General features: G+C 16.2%; 9 protein-coding genes across 9 annotated transcripts; 3 read left to right on the forward strand and 6 right to left on the reverse strand.

The window, feature by feature from the left end:
- Positions 1–86: 86 nt before the first annotated feature.
- PGAL8A_00156900 (conserved Plasmodium protein, unknown function) lies at positions 87–2,187 on the forward strand (the record flags this gene model as incomplete). The annotated part of the gene is made up of 8 exons (XM_028675119.1): positions 87–104; positions 400–505; positions 620–701; positions 812–1,011; positions 1,154–1,403; positions 1,525–1,599; positions 1,744–1,826; positions 1,991–2,187. 8 exons carry the CDS (start codon positions 87–89, stop codon positions 2,185–2,187), a joined length of 1,011 nt encoding a protein of 336 aa, XP_028526682.1.
- A 1,029-nt stretch (positions 2,188–3,216) lies between these two features.
- On the reverse strand, positions 3,217–4,113 carry PGAL8A_00157000 (conserved Plasmodium protein, unknown function; the record flags this gene model as incomplete). Its single annotated transcript, XM_028675120.1, has 1 exon — positions 3,217–4,113. One exon carries the CDS (start codon positions 4,111–4,113, stop codon positions 3,217–3,219), a length of 897 nt encoding a protein of 298 aa, XP_028526683.1.
- A 600-nt stretch (positions 4,114–4,713) lies between these two features.
- PGAL8A_00157100 (conserved Plasmodium protein, unknown function) lies at positions 4,714–6,530 on the reverse strand (the record flags this gene model as incomplete). Its single annotated transcript, XM_028675121.1, has 5 exons — positions 4,714–4,785; positions 4,936–4,990; positions 5,126–5,298; positions 5,430–6,128; positions 6,381–6,530. 5 exons carry the CDS (start codon positions 6,528–6,530, stop codon positions 4,714–4,716), a joined length of 1,149 nt encoding a protein of 382 aa, XP_028526684.1.
- Positions 6,531–7,257: 727 nt separating this feature from the next.
- On the forward strand, positions 7,258–8,802 carry PGAL8A_00157200 (conserved Plasmodium protein, unknown function; the record flags this gene model as incomplete). Its single annotated transcript, XM_028675122.1, has 1 exon — positions 7,258–8,802. One exon carries the CDS (start codon positions 7,258–7,260, stop codon positions 8,800–8,802), a length of 1,545 nt encoding a protein of 514 aa, XP_028526685.1.
- A 322-nt stretch (positions 8,803–9,124) lies between these two features.
- GATB (glutamyl-tRNA(Gln) amidotransferase subunit B, putative) lies at positions 9,125–11,224 on the reverse strand (the record flags this gene model as incomplete). The annotated part of the gene is made up of 1 exon (XM_028675124.1): positions 9,125–11,224. One exon carries the CDS (start codon positions 11,222–11,224, stop codon positions 9,125–9,127), a length of 2,100 nt encoding a protein of 699 aa, XP_028526686.1.
- A 743-nt stretch (positions 11,225–11,967) lies between these two features.
- On the forward strand, positions 11,968–15,732 carry PGAL8A_00157400 (RAP protein, putative; the record flags this gene model as incomplete). Its single annotated transcript, XM_028675125.1, has 3 exons — positions 11,968–15,303; positions 15,396–15,446; positions 15,526–15,732. The coding sequence occupies 3 exons, from the start codon at positions 11,968–11,970 to the stop codon at positions 15,730–15,732; spliced, it is 3,594 nt and encodes a 1,197-aa protein (XP_028526687.1).
- Positions 15,733–16,184: 452 nt separating this feature from the next.
- On the reverse strand, positions 16,185–17,045 carry PGAL8A_00157500 (conserved Plasmodium protein, unknown function; the record flags this gene model as incomplete). The annotated part of the gene is made up of 1 exon (XM_028675126.1): positions 16,185–17,045. The coding sequence occupies one exon, from the start codon at positions 17,043–17,045 to the stop codon at positions 16,185–16,187; it is 861 nt and encodes a 286-aa protein (XP_028526688.1).
- Positions 17,046–17,981: 936 nt separating this feature from the next.
- On the reverse strand, positions 17,982–20,357 carry NAPRT (nicotinate phosphoribosyltransferase, putative; the record flags this gene model as incomplete). Its single annotated transcript, XM_028675127.1, has 1 exon — positions 17,982–20,357. One exon carries the CDS (start codon positions 20,355–20,357, stop codon positions 17,982–17,984), a length of 2,376 nt encoding a protein of 791 aa, XP_028526689.1.
- Positions 20,358–22,171: 1,814 nt separating this feature from the next.
- PGAL8A_00157700 (DnaJ protein, putative) lies at positions 22,172–23,308 on the reverse strand (the record flags this gene model as incomplete). The annotated part of the gene is made up of 1 exon (XM_028675128.1): positions 22,172–23,308. The coding sequence occupies one exon, from the start codon at positions 23,306–23,308 to the stop codon at positions 22,172–22,174; it is 1,137 nt and encodes a 378-aa protein (XP_028526690.1).
- Positions 23,309–26,381: the final 3,073 nt, after the last annotated feature.

The following is a 26,381-nucleotide window of genomic DNA, read 5'->3' on the forward strand; positions in this document are numbered from 1 at the left end:
TCTTTTTTTTTTTTTTTTTTTTTTTTTTTTTTAAAAAGCTTAAAAACAATTATCAATAAGACTAATATTTCTCAATGTATTTTAAAATGCTATTTGAAAAATTGGTATTTATATACATAATTATAAAAATATTAAAATAATAATATATATATTTCTTTATATATATTATGAAAATAAATTACAAGTGGACAAAATGTTGTTATGTTGTAAAATAATTTTATCATCTGTCTAGTTTTAATGATTTTATATAAAGATATTCATGAGCAAAAATATAAAATAAATATTTAAAAAAAAAAAAAAAGAATAAAATCACAATTTGAAAAAATCTTATAAATTAATATACTAATATTTACTATTTTTATTATTTTTTTTTATTCTTTTTTAAACCAATATATATAGAGAAATAACAACTATGGGGATGAAAATGAAAAAAATATAAAATGGTTTTGCTTTATGAAATATATTCGTTTGTTCTATTGTTTTTGCTCTGTGATTTTTTTAGTGGGTACTATCATATTTATTATTATTATTTTTTTTTTTTTAATGAGTTAATATATAAATTCAAATCCATATTCACATTTTTATTTTTTCTTATATACATAACTTCATTTTTTTTTAGGTTTTTCTTATACAATAAATGGAAATAGGGGAATTATTTATTTAGTTTTTTCTTTTTTCCCTAGTTTTTTTTACTTATATTTGTAAAAAAAAAAAAAAAAAAAAAATTTTTTTATTTTACTCTATTAATTTATGTTATTCTTTATTTTTTTAATTCTATTCTATTATCTCTTTTGTTTATTTTAAACCTCAGATTTAAAAGAAAAATAAGAAGAAAAATTAACATTTTGAATATTATTGAAATGATTTTATATGGATCTACTATATCTACTTTTTTTGCGAGCTTTTTAGAATATTTCTTAACATTTTACTTTTTTTATTTTTGTTCCATTTGTCTTATGAAGGAAATAAATGAATCTCTTCTTTTTGTGTGTTCAATAATTTTATTTTTTTGTAACAAAAAAAAAAAAAAAAAAAAATATATTATATATATATATATATATAATCATATTTACAGAATATTTTTTTAAATTTAAATAATTTTTTATCTTTTTTTAAATTCCTATATATATTTATATATATGTATATTTTTTAGATTTTTTTTTCATTATAGCATATGTAGAAGAAATTTCTAAAATTATTCCTATGATTTTTATACATAGAAATATAGAAAGAAATGGAAATGATTATACAGAAATACCATTATTCGATAGAAATACTTATCTAATTGAAAATATATATGAGGAAGAATGCGAAAAAAAAGAAACTAAAATAAAAAAATTTAAATATATAAATGTAAATGACATTTTAGAATTTATATTTTTTTCTTTGTGCTCATCAGCAGGGTTATTCTTAAGTTTTTATCATAAATTAAGAATTCATATATATTTCATTATTTTTTTATACTATTTTTTTTTTTTTTTAATAATTAAAAAATTTCCATCTTTTTTTTCTTATGTCTAACAGGTTCTCAAGTACTGAAAACTTATTTTACTCTTCCCATACAACGAAGGAAAACTTTGTTTCAATTTTAATATTAAGGTAATATAAAAACATTTTATGATTTATTAAAGTATTGCATTTTTTTTTTTTTTTTTTTTCTTTAATAGTTATTTACCTATTTTTAGAAGATAAGTAAATTTATTTTAAAGATCCTATTTTTTCTTTTTTTTTATTTTCATCCAGAAATCTAACATGTGTATTATTTCATATGTGTTGTTCAGGGTTATCTTCTTATAATTTATTTAACTATTTGAATAATAAAAATAGTAAATGTAAAAAAAAAAAAAAAAAAAAATAATAATAAAAATGTATAAATTTAATATATATATATATTTTGTTATTTTTTTTTATTATAAGTTTTTATTATAATTAAAGTAATATATTAAAAGATAAAATGATTCCTTTTTTTTTTTTTTTTTTTTATATTTAGGGAGTTTTTTAAATTTTATAGGAATATTAAGCTCTTTATTTACTGCTTCATTATTTCATGCTGTATATAACTATTCTATATATTTTGCATCGTTAAATATACCTATTTACCAAATTTTTTTTTTAACAATTTTGTTTATTTATTGTTTTCTTTCTATTCTACTTATGTTTTTTTCTGTAGTTAAAAGTATCATTTAATATGTTTATTTATTTTTACATTTACTTCATATATAAAAATTAGACAATTTTTGTTTTTTTCATATAATTATTTCATTTTTTACACTATTGTAAAATATGAAAATCATAATTTATCACATAAGAATAATGGATTTATATTTTCATCATTTTCATCATTTTTATCATTTTTATCATTTATGCTTTTCTTTATTTTCTATTTGCTAATTTTTCTTTTTTATTCATTTATACGTATAATTAAAAGTTTTCTTTTTTGAGATTTAATATATTTTCATTAATAACAAAAATAATATATTCTTATTAAGTTATTTGTTTCTTTTTTAGAATTATGTAACTGCTTAATTTTTTTAAATGCTTAATTATTTTTCTTTTTTTTGTTCATTTTTTTGTTCATTTTTTTTGATATATAACAACAAAAAAATTTATTAATACATAATTAAGAGTTAAAAATTGTTATTAAAAAGTATATTAAAATTTTTAATGAAATATTTTTAATAAAGGAAATCTTATTAAAAATTTTTAATAATTTGTAATAATTTTAAATAAGAAACATTTGAAAAAAAAAAAAAAAAAAAAAAATAATTTTTCATTAAATATAAAATAACAAAAACAAAAGTTTACATAAAAATATTATAAAAAAAAAAAAAAATAAAATAATAAAATAAAATAATGTAGAAATGATTTTATTATAAAATGTATATTAAAAAAAAAAAAAAAAATGTATTAATAAAATAGAATTAATAAAAAAATATATAAATAAATTCTATTAATATAAAAATTATATATTTAAATTAAGANAAAAAAAATTTTAAAAAAAAAAAAAAAAAAAAAAATAATTTTTCATTAAATATAAAATAACAAAAACAAAAGTTTACATAAAAATATTATAAAAAAAAAAAAAAATAAAATAATAAAATAAAATAATGTAGAAATGATTTTATTATAAAATGTATATTAAAAAAAAAAAAAAAAATGTATTAATAAAATAGAATTAATAAAAAAATATATAAATAAATTCTATTAATATAAAAATTATATATTTAAATTAAGATCAGTAATTACAATAACTACTTTCCAATTACCTGATGATTCAAATTGACCTAATTTTAGAGCGAACCAACATTTATTATATGGCACTGTAATTTTAAATATACCAATATCATCTTTATTATTTCTACATTCATTTAAAATATTTAATGCTTTTGTTAATGTTTTTATATATATAACTTTTTTTAAATCATTTTTACTATCTTCTTTAGACTCACTTATATTTTTTTTGTCTAAAATATTTTTTAAAACATAATTATTTTTTAGAGTGGTTATATTTTTTATTGTTATAGAATCCATTAAAAAAATAATATCACAATTTTTGTTATTAACTTGAAAGTTTAATTCAATTATATCAGAATGAAATTTAGAATAAGTGTTTAAAATTTTACAACACTTTTTCAATTTACAATTTACACATAATGAATGTTTATTCATTTTTATGTTTGGAAATTTAGTTATAGATGGATTAATAATTTCTATACCGCATTCATATTTCTTAAAAGCATCTGTTACATTACAGTGATGTTTAAATAACAAGATACATATTCCATTTTTTTCAAATAAATCAATAGTAATCTTTGTATTTTTAGAAATATTCTTAAAAATATCATATATTTGAAAAATATAAACTAATATAATTATTTCATTGTTAGAATTACTTTTCAAAATAAAATTTTCGTAAAATAAATCATTCATAGTAATTGTTATAAAAATTTCCACATGCTTCTTTTCATTACCAAAAATATATAAATATTTTTCTGAAAATTTAAAACAAAGAAAAGAATTTTCAATCGCATAAGAAGAAAATTCTTTAAGTCCCTTTAAAACATGTAAAAAATCATCTATACTGTCTTGTTTAAATTCTGCATGCAATTTCATTATATGGAAATATAAAATTTCAGTTCATTATTGTAAATTTTAATTATACTTCCTTATTTTTTTAATTTTGTATTTTTATAATTAGTATTCTTTTGTATGATAACTTTAATTCTTATTTTTATTAATTTTTGAAAACTATCTCAATTATTCACATGTATAAAAAATTAATATTTTATATTCCTCATTTTGTCAATATTTTTTTTGTATTTTTTTTTTTTTTTTTTTTTTTTTAAATATTTTTTTTTTCTCAAACAATGAAGTGTATATTTTATTTTATACATTTATTTATTTTTTTTTTTTATTTTTAATTTTTTGAACATTTATTATATTTTTTAGCTCTTTCCTGGAGCTTTTTTTTTTTTTTGAATTTTTTTAAAGGTGTAGTAGTAGTATTAATTTTAATTGTATTATTCAATTAAATAATACATTTTTTGTGCATATATATATGTTTTTCCATTTTTAAATTAAAAATTACAAATATTTTATAAAATTAAAATTTTATAATTTTTTTTAATATAATAAATATTATATATAGAAAAACACGGTTTCAATTTTACCAAATATCTTTTGATATTTATGTTGTTATATTTTTTAGACATACTATATTTTATTTTTACTTTTTAAATATCCTTCTTCTAAGTTATTCACTTGATTATTCCAAAATTCTTTTTCCTATATATAAAAAAAAAAAAAAAAAAAAAAAAAATAAATAAATATATCCTAAAAAAATTAATATATTAAAGCATGGTTAAATAAAAATAAAGTATTAGAAAAAATATGAAGTGGATCAAGTATATTTATTTTTATTTTGTTCGTATTTACTTGTTTTAATTTTTCAATTTTTTTTCTCAAATTCAATAATATTGCTACATCAGTTCTTAATACTCTACATAAAAAAAAAAAAAAAAAAAAAAAAAAAAAAAAAAGTTTAAAGAATTTTACATTAATATTTTAACATATAAGAGAAAAAAAAAAAAAAATTAAAATAATAAAATGATTATAATTATTGTACCCATATAAAAAGCAGATGCTTTCGGTATATATTGTCGGTTTTTCTATATTATTATCTTTCAAGTATGCGTCTAACTTATCAAAATAAGATACATCTATTTTAAGTTTTTGAAAATAATATCTAGCACTATATACATTTCTTTCTTCTTTATCATCTTCGGGTATTTTATTTATCTAAAATAAAAAAAAAAAAATCATAAAAAAAAAATATTTAAAAATTAAAAGATAAAAAATTATATATATATATATATATATATATATATATATATATATAGAATGTATAAATTATTTTTCCTTATTATTACTGGAACAATCTCATCATTTGTCAATTCGAATTTTTTTTTCAACTTTTTCATATCAGAAGCTTTTTTTAATTCATGTTTTATTTTATTTTCAAATTTCTTAATATTTTCCATAGTTGTTTCTTCTAGCATTATGTCTTTTTTAGACACTATGTATGTTTTATGTAATAAATTTTTTCTTTCTATATCAGCTTCCATGTTATAAGTAAATTTGATTAATGGATGTTTTGCTTTTCCTTCTTTTAATTTTAATATATCATTATTATTTTTTATTTTTTTAGATTCTTCTAACTTTATTTTTTGATCATATGTATCTTCAATAATTTTCTTAGAAACACTGTAAAATCTATCCTTTAATTCTTCTATTGTTCTCTTGTATTTATTATCATAAACATCATAAATTATTATAAAATGACATTCGTATTTTTCGCATAAATCAAATAAATAATCAGTTTCTTCTTTAGTCCATTTCATATTCATATTTTTTATCTCTCTATTATAAAATTCATCATTATATTTTACAACACTTATTTTTTTATTAAATCGTTCAAAAGAATAATCATCTTCTACATTATTTTCATTAAATAATTTTTTATCATCTTTATAACCTATTTTTTTCCATTTCCTTAATATCAAATCGTCGTATCTACATTTATTCCTAAATTTAATCAATCTCCATATACTAACATTCTTATTATTAAACTAAAAAAAGAAAAAAAAAAGAAAACAAATAAAAAAAAAGTAAAATAATAATTTTCTTATAATGAAATACTTTTTTATTTAAAAAAATATAAATAAAATATAAATAAAATATAAATAAAATATAAATAAAATATATATAAAATGTATATAAAATATATATAAAATATAAATAAAATATATATTTTATATATATAAAATATAAATAAAATATAAATAAAATATATATAAAATATATATAAAATATATTATAACGTTTATTATTTTAGAAGAGGTAGGAAGTGAAAAGAGGTTGTCGTTTTCCTTTAAAAAGTTTAATTCTTTTTTGCTTTTTTTTTCTTTTTGTTTCTTTTTACTCTTAATCTTTTCTACATTAATACCAAGCATATCATATATATGACTCATTTTTATTAAAAAAAATTAAAAAAAAAAATATATAAACTAAAAAGTTAAAGCTTTAAAAATCCAAATAAGAGACAAAAAATGAATAAATGTATAATAATTTATTTTATGTATCAATTTTATAACAAAAAAAAAAAAAAAAAAAAAATTAAATAAATAAAATTTAAAATAAAAATAAAAGAATAAATAAAATAAAATAAAAAAATAAAGATTAACTATATTTAAATAATAAAATTAAAAAAAAAAAATATTTGTGTAAGGAATTGTTTAAAAATTATTTTTCTAAGTTTTACTTTTTAATTCTTATAAATTCATTTTTACTTAGACATTTAAACTAAAAAAATATAATAAATCTTCTTGTATTCATTTAATTTATATTTTTAAATTCATATATATATAAAAAACATTAGATAAAAAAAAAAAAAAAAAAAAAAAAAAAATTATTATTGTGTTACTTATAAATATATTATAAATTATATATTGATTTAATAATTATTTATTCCTTATAAAAATTTTTTACAATAGTAATTTAAAACAAAAAAAAATAAAATTTAAAGAGATAAAAAAAATTCTTAAAAATAATTGCAAGTTAAAATATTTGCTGCAATTTAAAAAAGAAGAATACAATATATAAAAATAAAAAAAATGAAACGAATTAAAATTTTAAATACATAAAAAAAAAAAAAAAAAAAATGAGAAAATGCTCATATTTTTATTAATCATCATTTTGATGATTTATTTACAAAAAAGTTTTGTTCATTGTATTAAAAAAAAAACTTTTTTTTTGAAGGTAAAAAAGTGTTATAACATATTATCTATAAAAGAACAGCCGTTAAAAAAAAATAGAAATATTTTGTTGGTTCAACGCGATTATAAATTAAATAAAAAAGAAAATGTATTATGTGAATTTAAAATAGATAATGTAAAAAAAATACAATTTTATAATTTATTTAATTTCAATTTAATTGATGTACTTATTATTTTTAAGTTCCTAATGCAATTAAAAAAAATTATTTTATACAAGTATGATAACAGCATTTCAATTAAAATAAAAAGACAGATGATAGAGAAGAATTATAAATACCATGTAGACTGGTATAATAATATAAATTTACTTGATGATTTTATCGATTTTCTTAATAAGTATTTATTAAAAAAAAAAGATTATAAAATATTATTTAAGAAGTATATTGATGATGAATTAAATAGAAAAAAAAAAAAAAAAAATAATATTATTTATAACACATTAAGCAGAAACAATAATAATGATAATATAATAACTAAAGAAAAGAGAAAAAAAAAGAAAATTTATAAATATTTAAAAAGATGTGTTTTAAAAAGAATCATAAAAAATATATCTATCAATATAAGGAACAAAAATTATACAAATAATAAGAATGATAAAAGTTTTTTAATTAATTTTTATATAAATGACAATCATTTTTGTATTTCATCTTTTTATAAAAAAATAAAAGGAATTTATTATACTTATAGAAGCGTAGTTTATTATAAAGAAAATTACATTAAAAAAGTTGTGGCAATAATAAATCTTATATCTTATAATAAATCATATTATGAAATTAAGAAAAATTATATAATTATTAATTCTTTTTATATAAAATATTATGTGAAGAATATCCTTAATAAGTTTTTTTCTTTACATGAAGAATTTTTAAAGAAAAAATTTAAAGGATTAAAAAAAAATTTTATATATGTATCGCCAATTAGAAAATATGTTAATAATTATTGTGAAAAAATTCAGATGAATTATTTAGAAAAAAATATAGAAAACAATAATACTATTAATACAAATATATATAGAAGTTTTAACAATATTATAAAAATTAAAACAATGACGATATACTTAAATGGAAAGTATTTTAAATCATTTCCTATTATTTTAATTTATAATATAAATAATAATAATTTTTATTTAAATAATTTCTTTTATTTTAATATTGCAAAATACGATATAAACAATTTATGTATTCTCAAAGAAATATATTTAAATAATTTAACTTCTTTTCAAAATAATAAATTTTATTATATAGATGATCAAAATATTATTTTAAATAATGATAACATAAATATAGACATTAATTATATTTATCTTTTCTATTTTTTATATTTTAATGAAGAAAATCTATTTTTACCAGATAAAATTAATCCAACATTTTGTTTTTATTCTTTAACAAACAGAAAAAAAAAAAATTCAAAAATAATAAAAAAAATTATATATAAATCTGATAAAAATTTTATTAATTTTGTTTTTTAAAATATTAAAATTCATAATATAAACTTTGCTTACATTACAATTTTTATAATAATGGTTTATTATGTATAAAACATATAGATTTTCATAGGTATCTTTATTTATCTTATTTAATAATTTGTTTTTTTTTTTTTTTTTTTTCTATTTATCATTAATTTTTTCTATTCTTAATATACATATTTTTTTCATTTATCTTTTTAAATTTTTTTTTTTTTTTTTTTTATGAAATAATAAAACCTTAATAATAATTAATACATATAAATAAAAGAAGTATATAATTAGAAAAAATAATATTACTTTTCGTATACAATTTTTTGTGATTTTTTTATATAGATTTTTTTATATAATCAATAATAAAATTGTTTATAAATTTATAATCCAAACTGAATTGCGAATTTTCATTTACTTCCTTTTTTAATATGCCTATAATTCTATTTTTAAAATTTTGTTCATTTAAAATGTTTTTGTCTTTATCTATTTTTAAATATTTTAAATTATCATCAATTAATTTTTTTAAAATGCATTCAAGTTCTTCACTGTTTATATTTTTTAAATTTTCATAAAGAAACTTTTTTTCAAATCCATGATCAATGTATTTGAATAAAAATTTTTTAAGAAAGCCATTATCTAAATTGTTTTTTATGAAATAATTAATAAGAAAACATAAATCTTTTGGTTTTATTAGAATATTTTTTGATAAAATTTTTTTTTTTTTCAATACATCTAATAATATGTTAACAATAAAATTTGAAATATTTTTTTCATCTTGAAATTTTAAGCATTCATTGAAATAATTGTATAAAAAAGGATCATTAAAAAATACATAGAAGTATTGCTTTGACCACTGATACTTTTTTTCATCTTCATATATTTTTATTTTATAATTAACATAAAAGTTTAGTAATTTAATTACTTTTTTGTTTATTTTATATTCAGGTATATTTCCTTCGTGAACATAGTTATAGAATTCTTTTTTCCTTAAAATAAAATGTTTGTTATCTAAATAGCTTTTTGTATATATATCATTTACTTTTTTAACGTTGTTTTTATTTTCTTTATTTTCCATAATTAGGTTTATAAAATTGTTTTTTTCTATTTCTATATAATTTCTAATTTTTCTGAAACTATTAATATTTTTTATTTCAACTCTATTATAATTTATATTATTATATTCAAAAGATATATTTATATCTGATCTTATGTTTTCTTTATTACCTACACAAACACCTAAAAGACATACTTTATTTTTTATTTCTTTCAGCAAATTTATACAATCATCACTATTCATATAATCCTTTTCTATAGTTATTTCAGCCAACGGAATACCACATCTATTATAATCTAATAGGATATTTTTATTTAAGAAATTTTTCTCATACATATTTTTATCTAAATTCTGTACATATTGTTCATTTTCTTTTTGATCATCAAATATGTTCAAATTTGATTTTTCTTTTTTTTTTTGAGAAAAATAATTATTAACAGTTGAATTAATATTTAAAGAGTATGCTGACATTATTTCATTGCAACTTTCTTCATTTTTATTACCTTCATAATTTTGTAAAATATATTTTTCTTTTAAATTATTCTGTAAATTTTTGTTATTTTCAAGAATATAGCACTTACTTGTATCCTCTTCTAAGTGGATACTTTTTATGAGAAATTTTTTTTTATTTATATTTATAAATCCGTTTGTTCCTATTGGTTTTTTTTTCTGAGTAATTTGATAACCTTTTGGTAGATCATAATAATTATAAATTTTTCTGTCAAATTTAATATACTGATTTAATCTACAATTAAAAATTATGGATATTAGATATGTGAATAAGACAGATGTTATATTCAATATATTTAAAGAACCCACTTCACCTATACAAATATTGCATATATATTTATTTGGTTTAATAATATAATTATTATCTTCTATATCAACTGTTTTATTTTTATTAGTAATTTGATTATTCTCACCCTCTTTAATATTATTTTCTTCATTTGTATCTTTCTCTATATTTCTTTTTAACATGTAATTTAATAAATCTTTTTTCCCCTTTTCTATTTTTTCATTTTTTAAAATATTTTCATTCAAATAATTTATTAGATCAATATGATTCTTTTCGTAAGTTTTTTTACTATATAAAGATGAGACATTAAAGCAGTTACAAAACACTTTATATTTTGTGCTTAACTGTATATGAATTTCTATCCCAATTTTACATTTAATATTTTTTTCAACAGTTTCTTTTATTTCAATATTTTTACATTTTCTATTTGTTTCAAGGTTATCTTTTATATCAATATTATTATTTGTTTTTTTTTTCAATATGAATAAATTATTTTTATGATTTATCTTATTTATTCTAAAACATAATATGAATAAAGTATGAATAAAAATATTGAAATAAAACAAAAATATATAAATAATCATTATAAATAAATGATAATTTGTTTTTCTCTCTATTTTTTAATTAATATATATTTATGAAGATTAAAAATGCAAGTGGTACATTTTTTAAATCTCCAATTTACTCTTTTTAAATATTTCACATTTTTTATTATAAAAATTTTAAGAAATATAAAAAAAATAATTATATTTTAGAATTATTCTCATTCTATATTACAATTTTATTTATTTTTATTTTTTTAATATTTAACTTCATATAATCATATGTATAAAATATTTTTTCTTTTTTTAGCATTTTATGTCTTAATAATTCATTTTTTTAAGAAGTTTATTTATTATGTATATTTATTTTTAATTTTAATTTTGTTTTTTTTATTTTTAATTTTATTTTTATTATTTTCTTTTTTTTTGAAATTCAATCTTTTCCTTCTAATTTTTTTTTTTTTTTTTTTTTTTCATAATATATATATATATATATATATAAATATATGTATATATATATGTATATATATATATATATATATATTTATATTTTATGATTATGAATTTTTTTTAATTGTTTTTATATTTTGTTTTTTCAACTTCTACATTTAATAAATACTTTTTTCTAATTTTTATAATCACAGATATTCTAATTTTATTTTTTGTATTTTTAGAGAGACTTAACAATATGATATATAAAAAATAAAATGAAAATTCTTTAAAAGAAAAAAATTGTAAACAATTTTCTAAGTATTGTTAAAACTTACATATATTCCAATTAAAATATGTTCTTTCGGATATTAAAAAATTATAAAATAACTAGTTCAATAAAAAGAGAAAAAAGTAAATGTATTTTTTTTATGTACTTTAAGAAAAAGAGCTTAAGTAGCTCAAAGAAAAATGATAACTTTTTGAAGAATTTATGTAATAAAAATGTTATTAATAATTTAGATTCATTAAATATTATAGAAAATTTAAAATATGTATCTGATAATAATGTTAACAAAGATGTTGTTAAAATTTATGTGAATAGAATAAAATTACTAAATGAAAATTGGAATTTAAATAAAATTTATTACATTTTAAAAGCTTTAAAAAAGTATGAAATATATGATGTTGTGTTAATAAAAAAATTAGAAAATATCATTGATCAAATAGATTTATATGAAAAAGCAGACATAGATTATTTTGAAAATATATATATTATAAGAATATCATATATATTACAAACTTTTTATTATTTCAATCATACAAATGAAAAAGTTGTGAAAAAGCTAATTAAAATTTTAAATAATAAATTGGATTATATAATTTATCATAATAATTATTTCAACAATTTTTTATGTAAATTGAGACAAACTAATAAAAATGAAAACAATAATAAATATAATTTAAATATTATCATTAATAATGATAATAATTTGAAATTTGAAAAAAAAAAAAATGAAAATATTTTTGTGAGGAATATAAATTTTAATGAGATATATCTTATTCTAAATGTGTTAAAAAAATTAAAATTCGTAAATAAAGATTTTGTAAATAAGCTAAAATTTTTGTATTATTTTAACCACATAGATGTTGATAAAACAAATGAAAATGATTATAAATATATCACTTTATTATTTAATAGTTTTTATGAAAATACAGATAATTATTTACTAAATATTATGACATTATTTTTATCAAAATATACAGATATGCATAATATTCATGATTTAGTTCTAATTCTTGTAACAGTTTATTATTCTAAGATTGAAAAAAAGGAAAATGAAGCTGAACTTAGTAGCACCAAAAAAAATTATAAAATAAAATATCCACCAAGTGATGATATAATTAGTATAATTGAAAGTATAGCCTTTTTAAGTGAAGAACAAAAAAAAAATCTTAAATACATTCTTTTTTGTATATGCAGATGTGGTGTAAAACGAGATGATTTATCTGAAATTATTTATGATAAGGTTTTAGCTTTACTGAATCTTAAATATCAAAATGATTTAAATAAAAGAATTTCTAATTTTTCAAGAAAAGAAAATGGAAAAAGTGAGAAAACCTTTAAAACGAGTGAAGATACTTCTTGTAAAAATAGAATTATTAAAAATATTACGAATGATATGCAAAGTTTAAGTGAATTAATAAAAATTTCTAATTACTCTTCAAAAGAAGTAGATATATTATATTATATATATATGAAAAATTTTGTAGAATATTTTAATATAGAGACTATATTAAATATATTTAAAAGTTTTATTTTTGTGTATAACATGAGTAATGAATCAGTTAAGAATTATAATATATATTTAAAAAAAAGAAATAGAAATATATTATGTCATAATTTAAATAATTTAATGAATATTGTTATTCTAATAATTACAACAAAATCCTTATATAGATTATATAATATAAGTAATATAAATAACTTAAGTTATGTTCTTTATTTTTTATATCAAATAAGCAATATTTTTGAAAATAAGATATATGAAGAATTATATATAAAAAAATTGTATGATTATATAAATAATGTTTTAATCATAAAGTTAAAATTTATTTTAATGGAAAATGAAGAGAAAAATGTAAATAATATTTTTACATATAGTAATTTAGAAAAAAATGATGAAAATTGTAATAATGGGGCTATTAATAATTTTATTAATTTAAATGAATATTCACACAAAAAAAATAAATTGTATTCAAAACAAAAATATAATAATCATAAAAATAATGATTTATTAAATAATGATGAAAATATGTATGATGGAATAGTTAATGAAGAAAGTTGTAATAACAAAAATGGTGAAGAAGATATAGTTGATTCCTATTGTATTTTATTTAATTTGTATAGTAAAAAAGGTGATAACAAAAACATACAAATTATGTTATTAAAAATATTACAAAGATTACAAATAGAAAATAAAAATTTTCAAACAGGAATATACGTAAATTTATTAAACTCTTTTGCAAAATTGAAGTATAGAAATATGAAATTAATTGAAATATGCTTAAAAAGAATTGATGAGAATTCAGAAAGTTTAAATTTTTATGAATATATAAATTTGTTAATATCACTATCTAAATTAAATATATTTGGAATTAATTTAAATATATATAATGCATTATTTTCCTTAAAAGAAAATAATATTAATAGTAATTGTAAATATATAAACAAAATATTTATAAATGAATATAATGGTGTAAAAAAACTGAACAATATAAAAATTGTTTATAAATTGACTAATATCTTTAAAAAAATAAATGAAAACATAAACAATTTTGTTTTTTTTCCTAGTTTTAAAATAATTAATATTATACCAAATATATTAAATACTTACACCATATTAGGTTTTGATAAAATTCATTTTAAAAATATAAATAAGTTATTAGAATGTTTTTATGATTACATTTTTAATTATTTTGAAGACTGTAAATTAAACGGAAAAGATAACAATAATATTATTGATAATCCAAATAACAATAATTATAATGAAATTAATTATAATATGAATAATACATTTAACAAAAATCATTATTGGTATTTCAGTGAAAAAAATAATATAATAATAACAAAAGAGAATAATTATAGAAAGTTATATTTACCTCTTCAATGTTTATATCAATTATATATATTCAATATTTATTTTAATTTATATATAAAATATTTATTTAATTTTTACAACGATAAAGATAATCCTAATGTGTTAATGAACGATGAAACAACAGAAGATTCAAGTTGTTTAACAAATTATTTACATAACACAAATTTATATTCAATGAGAAAATCAAATATTAATGACACAAAAAATCATAGTTTTTTTAATATAAATAATATTTTAAGCGAAAAAAGTATACAATTGTTAAATAATATAATTTTTTTTGTTAAGTATATTAACAATTTTTACAAAAATGATAACTACAAGAAATATAATCTTTATATGGAATACTTAAATAACTATAAGAACAATGATGAAAAAAGTACTATAAGAAAAAAAAATAGTCAATTAATTGAAAATATAAAAGGTTTTGAAATTCATGTTAAAATGGATAATTCAAAAACAAATCCTTCAAGTTTTCATAGAGATGTTTTTTCTATTTTGAAATCATTAGGAGTAAAAAATATAGAATGTGAAGTAATAAACAAATAGAGATACAAAATAAAATTATCACTTTAAAAAGTTTCTTTTAACATAATTTTTTTTTTCTTTTTTTTTTTTTTTTTCAGGTCCCATTTCTTGATGGAATATACACTATTGATATCATTATAAATAATTCGGTAATTATATATATATATATTTTATTTTAATTAAAATTAATCTATTAATATATAAATAAATAATTTTTTTTTTTTTTAGATATGCATAGAAATTAATGGTAACAATCATTATTATTACGATAGTAATATGAAACGATCTTATGAAAAATTAGACTCTCTGAATCTTATAAAATATTATTTACTAAGTAAAAAGTATAAATTAATTATAGTTTCAAACTTCGAATGGAACCATCTGAAAACAGTTGATCAGAAAAAAGAATTTTTGAAGAAAAAAATAGAAATATAAAAAATTATTTTAGCAATATAATATTAAGATGAATGTAAATAAATTTAAATTACATTAAACGAATAACTTAATAGAAATATATGAACTTTATTTAAAAATGATGAATAAAAATTTTAGGCAAATTCATATAAAAATATATTAATGATATTTCCTTTAATAAATTTATACCCAAATGATAAGTTACAAGGTAATGTTAAGAAAAAGAACATTTATGAAAAAACATAAAAACATATTAAAATAATTTTTAAAAAGATAAAAAAAATTTATATAATTTTATAATAAAAAAAAATATTCGAAGAAATCCATTTTTTCATTTTTAAAATTTTTTACAAATTTCTTTTTACATAATAATGATATATTGGTATTTTTCGTTCATACGAAATGTTCTAATTTTATTTAGGTTTTTTTTTTTTTTTTTTTTGTTTTTTGCTTATTCTTATTAGTTTAATTTATTACTTTTTTGCAATTATATTTTCAGTAAACATTTGAATATTATCTTTGTCATTATCTACTGTATTATTACCTGATAAAAAATTAAAATTACAGTGTAAATATAACCTATATACTTTTGTCTCAACATTTATAAATCTTAATTTTTTGTAAATCTTTAATGCAATTTCATTCTCTACATTTAAATCACATCTGTTACAATAATACAAATATTTTAACATATATATACATATATACATAATTATTAAACCTAAGCATTTATTTCTATATTCTTTATGAACTACAAGTCTTTCAATTCTTGAATCAAATAATCTACCCATATGAAATAATAAGTACACTTCTATATAACCTACAATATTTTTATTTTTTAAGTCATAATTTTGTAATTCAATGTTTATATTATTTGAATTTAAAATTACTTTTCTATCATAGTTAATGTTGCATTTTTTGAAATATTTGTTATTTTTGTTTTTTCCTTTTCTTATTATTTCCTCAATATCTAAAATACATGATTTTTCAAATTTTAAACTATTTAAATTATTAGAATTAACATTAGATTTATAAGTATTATCTAAGTCATATATATATAATACGTATGGATAATAAAAAGATTTTCCAAGCATTTCAAAAAATAAATTTTCACCAAAAAATAAATTGCATGCTGTAACATCTCTTAACATATTATTACATATAATTAAATATTCATAATAAGTTGAAATAATTTTAAATTTAAATTTATAATTATTGAAACGAAAAACATATTTATATAATACCTTCTTTTTATTTAATACGTCTAAATAGGATTTCTTAAATGAATCATAATCATTTATTACAGGTATATTATTCTCCTTAGTGTTCTCCATTTTTTAACTTCTTGTGAGAATAAAAGAAATGTTAATAAAAATATATTTAAAAAAGAAAAATATATTATAAAAAATTAAAGTGCTATATTTATAAAAGGATTCACAGAAAACATATTAAAAACATAATTTAAAAAAATAAAGAAAAATAAAATAAAGTTTTTTTCAAATACATTTTTTAAAAATATCTAATAATAACATGCAATGTTTATTTTACTATTATATAAACAGATTTTTATAGTATTATTGTATTATATTTCTTTATTCTTATGTTTTAAAATAGGAATGCTGATACACATTTTTTTTTTAATATTATAGCGGCAATTAAAATTTTGTATTTTTCTACGAGTATCATATTTCAGGTTTCAAAAAACATACATATTTATTTAAATATTAAAAATTATACTTTCTTATTGTTATTTTAAATAAAATATACTCAAAAAAGTAAAACAAAAGGAAGCAATAAAAGAAATAAAATTATCTCATTAAAAAAAAAGAAAAAAATACAAATAACAAATCTTTATTAAATAAATATATAGATGTAAAATATACAAAAATATAACTATTACTAAGATGAAATTTACTTATGTGCAATAAAAAAAATTGACGCTATCAAATCATATATGCATTTATCTTATAAAGAAACATGATATTTTTCTTGAGGTATTACATTAAATGATTACATTTTTAATTAAAATAAAATGTTTCAAAATATTTCAAATAAATAAAATTATTAAAAGCATAATAATTGTTAGAGAAAATACTTAATAGAAATTCATGATATCTTTTAAAAAATTAATTTTTTTTTTAACTTTTTTTTTAAAAAGTTATTATATAATTCTTCATCCTAATTATATTTTATTTTATTATTTATTTTAGTTTTAAAATTTTATTACTTTATTTTTTTATTACTTTATTTTTTTATTATTTTATTTTTTTTTAAGTTATTGTAGTAATGAAGGAATTTTTTATTAACAAATTTTTATACAATTTATGATAATTATGAGAAAAAGATACTTTATATGGGACAGGAAGAGTTGAACAGAAATGCTCACTTCTAAATTTTGTTAATTCATTTAAAGTATATTTTTTTAATTCTTGTAATGTTTTAAATTTTATTAAAAGCTTTCCATAATCCCAACAAAGTAATAATTTTTTTTCAACTTTTGTTGGTATAATAAAACACTGCTTAGATTCGTCTAAAACATTTATGCAAAATAACTTTTCGTTTTTAAGAGGTGGTTCTTCGTCAAACAACTGAACATAATCAACAGAAGCAAATTTGTCCTTAGTATATAATCTATATACATTTTTTTTATAAGGTAAATTTGATTTTTTATTTTCATTTGTCATTTTAAAACATGGTTCATTATTAATTTCTACGAGTTTATATATAAGACCCAAAGAAGGTTGGGATTGACAGGTAATTAAATTTGTACCAATAGCAAAAATATCTATATGATGCTCTTGCTCATTTAAAAATTTTATAAATTTCTCATTAATGTCATTACTAACACAAATTTTTAAATCATAAAAAGGTACATTTAATTTTTTAGAAATATCATTAAATATCTTTTTACATTCATTTGATATATATCTTAAATCACCAGAATCAATTCTTATACCAATAGGTTTATATTTTATTTCATGAAGTGATAAGGCTACAATTAAAAAATTGAAAATCCCTGATCTTAAAGAATCATAGGTATCTATTAAGCAAATAAAGTTATTAGGGTTAACCTGAGCAAATGCAACAAACGCAGTTAATTCATTTTCTTTTGTGTACTCACAATTATATAGTTTATGAACTATATCTTTATTTTTATTTACAATAGTTAAAAAATCGTGATTTCCTAAGTATTTACTATTTAAAACTTCGTCATTTTGAAATGCTAATATAAATGAGTGAGACATAGTGCCTAATAAAGGAATGTCATACAAATAAGATGCATAAACATTTGAAGTAAAATCACATCCAAATGCTGAGTATTTTGAACCACTTAATGCGCCATCTGGACCTTGTGCTCTTCTACAACCAAATTCTGCGAGAGTTTTATAATTTATGGAAATTTTATGTTTTAAACTATTTGTTGCTATTAATATAGGATAATTTAATAAATTAATAATTGCACTTTCTAATAGCTGACATGTTAATAAATGACCTTCAACTATCATTATTGGCTCATTTGCAAAAACTATAGATCCTTCTTCCATACAATATATAGAAACATCTCTACCACTTACACCTGATAAATACTCTATAAATAAATCTACATCTTTATAATTGTGCATTTTTTTTTTTATAAATTCTAAATGCGCTTTAGTAAATCTAAAGAAATTAATATATTTAATGACTTCATAAATTCCTGCTAAAATAGCAAATTTTCCTTCAAAAGGACATTTTCTAAAGTAAATTTCAAATGTTGCTTTAACTTTATGTTTTTTTTGCCTAAAATACGTATATGCCATTATTAAATGATAAAAATCCATAAATAAAGCATTTATAGTATTACTTTGTGGTATATCTATTTCTTTATTTATTCTGTGTTCTATTAAGTAATTAAGACAAGCTACTGAAGAAATCATTTTATTATTTTCAACAGAAGAATGAACACCTTTATTAAAGCTTAAATTGTTGCTATTTTGTATTTTATCATTTATATTATAATCATCATTTGTTTTTACTTCATTTTTTACGTCATTATCACATTCCAATCCCTCTTTCAAATTACTACAATGATTATTAGTAACATCTCCTTGAGGATTTTCAATATTTGAAAAATTATCTTCTTTATATTCGTTACCCATTTGCATATCTTTACATTCTTCATTATTTCCTTGTTTTTTATTGTCAATGATGTTTCTTTTTTTGTTAACTTCACATTCGCTGTTCATGTAATTATAATTATTATTTTCAGAAAACTGTTTTGAGGAATAAATAACATTCTTTTTACTCGTTTTGTCTTTTATATGATTTTCATTAGTGTAGGTTGATATATCATTAAAAGTTCTCTTACTTTTTAATTCTTTTTCCTTTTTTTTTTCATTTATTTTTTTTTTTGAAATGACAAGTTCCTTTAATTCATTTTCTGTAATATTTACATCATCTATATATAGGCATTTATTTTCTTTATCAATTCTTATATGTTCAATCATGTTCAAATAAATATTTACTATTTTATTTTTTTCCTCTTCATTATTTAATGTAAATTCATTAGAATTAGAGTTTAATAATCGATTTTCATTAAAAATCATAGAATTACTTTCAGTATTCACAGGAACTTGGTCTTTTTTATTTTTAATTTGATTTTTCATTTTTTTTTACTATTCCTATATTTTTTTAATATTTTTTTTAATTAAAAAATTGAAAAAAAAAATATATGCTACATTAAAAAAAAAAAAAAAATAAAATAAAATGCAAATAAATATATGTCCTATTTAAAAGAAGAAAAAAAAAAAAAGATAATTTTATTTTTTTTAATAATATAATGAAATTTTATTGATTTAAAATGTAAAAAAAAAGAAAAATTTATACATAAAGAAAACAAGTATATAATAAAAATCTTGACAATAAAAACAAAAACAAAGAGTGTTTTTTTAAAATTTTTTTTAAGAATTTTTGAATATTGAAATATTTAAGGGATGAATAAAAAATTTTTAAATAAATAAATGAGTAAAATTAGCATATTTGCAAAACATTTTTTTTATAATTTTTGTATTCTATCAAATTATATTTTGAGAGATTATAATCACATATTAATATAATATTTTATGTATAACGCAAAAATGAGCTATTTCCCCAATAGTACCTTTACATTAAAGAATTTTTTGAAAAAAATAATTTTTTTGAGAATCATTACTAGAATTTTTTAATATATAAGAATTAAACTGAAACTTTTTTTGTTATTATAATAGAAATTATTAACAAAAATGAGCAAATAAATCCCGAATATTAAATAAACATTTAGACTACTTTTTTTTTTTAAAATATGGTAAATTTGGATTTCAATGTTTTATAATTTACTGACATTATATTATCCTTTCAAAGATGTATAAATACATTCACATTAATATCAACCTTAAGTATGAAAAAAAAAAAAAAAAAGTGAAAGATTTATATCAAAAAAACAAACTCGTAAATATTGAAAGTTATTATAAATATTTAAATTTAAATAATTCAAAGTTTCTACAATTTAAAAAAAAACAAATAACCTCTTAAAAAGGAGATTTTTTCCAAGAGAATTTTAAATAAATAAATACTAACAAGATGATTAAGCAAAAAAAATTTTAAAATAAAAGAAAATTTAAAGTGATTTCATATACATTTTTTATAATTTTAATGTTCTTCCAAGGTATATATTTTTAAGAAAAAAATTATTATAATGTATAAAGAAAAATATTTGTGATTTACACAAAAAATATTTCCTAATTGTTACTTTGCATAAAAATATTTTTGAAATAAACTAATTTTTTGAGAGTTATCACACGATTTTTTTAATATATAAAAATTATTAAATTGTAAAAAAAAAAAAAAATTTTTATTAATAGGAATTATTAACAATACAAAAATGAGTTGATATTGAAAATTAATAACATATTTTTTCTTAATTTTTTTTTTTTTTTAAATAGGATATAATTTGATTTCTATGTTAGTTTTCTAATTTATTGTCATTATATTATTTTTTTAAAGATATAATGTAAAATATATATTTTAATTAATATTATCCCAAAAATATATATATGTGTGAATTTGTCACATGTAAGTTAAAAAAAACATAAAATGTGAATGGTTCAAAAAATAAATGATATTATAAATGAAAATATTATATATGAATAAAAAAAAAAAAAAAAAAAAAAAAAAAAAAGATATATATAAAAAAATGATTTATATAAATATAAACATTTTTTTTGTAAAATTCAAATATTTAATTTTTAACGAAAACAGCAACATGCTTTTATATTAAATAATTTTTAATAAGATTTATATATATATATATATATATATTAAAATTATTTTTCATGACTTTTTCATATATTAAAATTTTTTTATTAATTTGAAAGAACACAAATTACTATGACAAAATTAGCATATAAATATAGATATCTAAGTAGTTATAAATCTCTTATGTTTAAAGCATTTCGGAAATGACTTTTTTTTGTTCTTCTGTTAATTTTTTAGGAAACTGAATTAAAAACTTGATGTAAAGATCTCCAAATTTATTAGTATTTTTAATAGGCATTCCTTTGTCTTTAATTTTAAGTATTTCGTTATGAAAAGTTACAGTTTGTTTACTTACATTGATTGGTGTACCACTAATATGGTCTATGTCTTTTGAAAACCCAATTAAAGCATCTTTTAAAGAAATTTCATAAAGTTGATGCAAATCGTTATTTTTTCTTTCATATATTTTATGTTTTTTTGTTTGAATAATAAAAACAATATCTCCATTTTCATAACCAATTTCTTGTTTCCCTTTTTTTTCAAAGACAATTTTATCATTAGTTTTCATTCCTTTTTCAATTTCTAGTGTAAGTTTAATAGTTTTTTCTTCTTTCATTCCATTTGGGCAATATGTACATTTATATTTCCATGCCTTTCCTCTATCAATACAACTTTCATCCTTTATTTTATTTTGCATAATAAAACCAGGTGCAACTTGTTGTGTAACTGTTTTATATCCTTTTCCGCTGCATTCTCTTCTCTTTTCTATGCAGTCATCACTCCTTAAGCAATTTATATCTCTTGTATAAAAAACAGAAAACAATTCACCATTATATAATTGTTCTAAATCTATTTCTATATTTAATATTAAATTTTCTACTTTTTTCTGTTCATCCCTTCTAAAACCACCACCAAAAAAACTTTCATAAATGTTAAAGTGATCTGAAGGGTCTTCTTCCATCTTATTACTCTCTAAATTTTTAGCTGCATTCAATCCATGATAATCATACATTTTTCTTTTTTCATCATCACTTAATATTTCATAAGCTTCTACTATTTCATTAAATCTATTATTAGAATTTTTATCTTTTGCTTTATCTGGATGATATTTTTTCGATAATTTTCGGTAAGCTTTTTTTATTTCATCTAAGCTTGCATTTTTTTGAACACCTAACACATCATATAACTTCATGTGATCATAGTCATCATCTTGTTCTTCATCATTATACCATGCACTAATAAATATTTTTGATTTTTCATTTATTTTTATAGTTTTAAAAATTAAAAATATTAAAAATACTAAAAAAAATTTACTCTTAATCATATTTATTCTTTTTATAATCAAACTAATAATTCTAATTTCAATTTGTTTAAACACATATATATATATATAAAGTCTTACACTACTATTTTTATTCTATATATCTAAATATTGATATTTAATAAAATTATAGTAATGTGTATTTATTTCTTCTTTTAATAATATTTAATATTCTGTTAATTTCAAATGGACACTTATAATGCTAATTACATTTAATTTTTTTTTTATATAAAGTATTGTTATTAGTAGTAATATAACTTTTACAAATAATATGTATTTTTCATAAAGTTATTTAAATTATTAATTTTTCCTTTGTACCATTATTATGAATGCTGCTAATATTTATTTTTCTTTTAACTTTTTTTTTTGTGCTATTTTTTTTTTTTTTTTATTATATTTAAAATGTTCAATTTTAATTTTCCATTTTTTTTTTTTTTTTTTTTAATTATATTTATCAATAAATTATTGTATTATTATAACTTATAGTGGCGATTTTACTAAAAAAATTATTCTTGTGTAATAAAAAAAATATATTCAAAATAAAAAAAAAAAAAAAAAAAGTATCATAAAGAATAATATGAATAGCATTGTTGAATGATTTATTATGCTAAACATGTAATTAAAATAATATAAAATAAACCATATTTATATAAATTAAGATGAAGGATTAATAAATTAAAATAAAACGTAATTTAATTAATAAAAGTAAAAATACAATTAAATTAGTGAAAATAAATTTTCGTTAATCAAAAAAGGATTATAGACCAAATAAAACATAAAAAAATACAAAATAAAAATTAGTAAATAGAAAAGTTATATTTTGATTTCTGAAATAAAAAAGTAAAATAGTAATTAAGATTAAAATTATTTTAAAAAAAAAAAGAAGATGATTTAATATTCCATTAATACATTCTTCTAAGATCTATATACTATTATCAATTCATAATATATATATATATATGAAGCTAATAACATTGATTATATTTTAATTTTACAAAAGATTTTATATTTTTGTGTTATATTTTATAATAGTAGGCAATGTAACAAAAATTCTTAAATTTCTAAAACTATGTATTTTTCTTAAGATTTATTACTTATATATATACATATGTGCATATATGTTTAAAGGAAGAGAAAATATAATTGGGGTAAATAAGATAAGAAAAATATGATATAAATAATTAAAAAAAATTATTTATAAAAAAAGTTATGTAAAAATGCAAAAAAAAAAAAAAAAAAAATTAACTCATATCAAAGATAAATGGATACATAAAAAAAAAGCTGTAATAATTTTTCTCTTTTTTATTATTGTATGATTTTTCTCAATATTCTTTAAATCATACTCCTTTTTTATTTATAATTAAATTTATATCTTTTATAGATATGTTTTGTTAGAAAGGTTCTACAATTATAAAAAATAAAAGCAAATAAATTAATAGTATTATAAATTATGATAATAATAACTGTATAATATAAAATTTTTGATAAAAATCACTCATTCTTAGATTTAATAAGTATAATTTTCTATTATACTTTGTTATGATTTTTTTTCTTTAATTTTAAATCAACTTGTCTTTTAGGATATATGATTTCATAAATATCAAATTCTATTAAAATTATTTTATCAGCAAAAATAAAAATTCTTATTTTTACTTCTTAATGTTATATTAAAAAAAAAAAAAAAAAAAAAAAAAAAAAATAAATAATATTAAATTTAATAATCTTAAATAGACTTAATATTTATGAAAAATCTCAAATGATATTTGAAGAAAATTTAAAATATTATAATAAATATTTAAAATAAAAAATGTTTGAAAAATGATTTTTAAAAAGCTACATTGATCAAAAAACATATATATGTGTACATTTAACTTTTTAAAAAAATATAAAATTCAAATATTGTGTAATTTATATTGTTTTATATTAATAAAATTTAACAAAGTAAATTTTATTATAAACAAATAATATTTCATGAATATTTTATTTTTAATTGATCTTTATTTTTCTTTCTTTCCTTTTTTTAATTTTTGTTATATTTTTTGTTTAAAAGCAATTTGATATATTTTTTTTTTTTTTTTTTAACTTTGTTCTCCATTTAAATCCTAATTTTTTATTCATTTTCCATCGTATTTATATGTAAATATTTTGCTTCATAAAATATTTAACTTAAAAAAATAATTCATTGTTTTTTAAATCATTTTTAACTTTGGCTTAACATCTTTTTTTTTAAGCATTTATTAAAATTTTCTTTAAGAAGATACATGAAAAAGTGTATTTGACTCCGTTTTAGTTTATATGAATTTTGAATATTATTCTTTTATTTAATTAATTTTTATTTTTCTCCTTTTGTAAAGCATTATGATTTTTATTAATAATTTTTTTTTTTTTTTACACTAATATTAATTTTTAATAGAATGAATTAAACAGTTAGAATTAAAGTGATATATTTATGTATAAAATTTAATAAAATGATTGAGAATTTTGGAAAAATTATTAAGGTGTTATATATGATATTTGAGAAAAATAATTGATTATAAGGAAAAATTATATATAACATTCTTACGAAAATACTAATATAACAAAGGAAATATTGTAGAATTAAATTTAAAATATTTAGTTTTTTCTTTTTCTTTTTCTTTTTCTTTTTTTTTTTTTCTTTTTTTTTTTTTTTTATCTTGTCAAACACCAATTTTATAAATTTTTATATGCACATGAGCAATATTAAATTAATGGAGAAAAATAGATTCATTACGGTGAAAAGAAAATGAGTTTAAAGAGTAAAAATAGAAAAAGTCTGAAGAACATGCAAAATTAATCTTTTCTATTTTCTTTCCACAATTTTGCATAGGAGTGAAAGTCTACTTAATATTGTAGTGTGTAATATAAAAAAAAAAAAAAGCTAGTAAGTGAATTTTTTAATTATTTTTTATAATTTGAAGAGTACTTCTAACATATTTTAAAAAATATTGAAAATTATTAAACTAAGAAAAAAAAAAAAAAAGAAAAGGAGAAAAAAAAAAAAAAAAAAAAAAGAAAAAAAAAAAAAAAAAAAAAAAAAAAAAAAAAAAAAAGAAAA

This window comes from Plasmodium gallinaceum, assembly GCF_900005855.1.
Source record: "Plasmodium gallinaceum strain 8A genome assembly, contig: PGAL8A_v1_65, whole genome shotgun sequence".
NCBI classification, from domain to species: Eukaryota; Apicomplexa; class Aconoidasida; order Haemosporida; family Plasmodiidae; genus Plasmodium; species Plasmodium gallinaceum.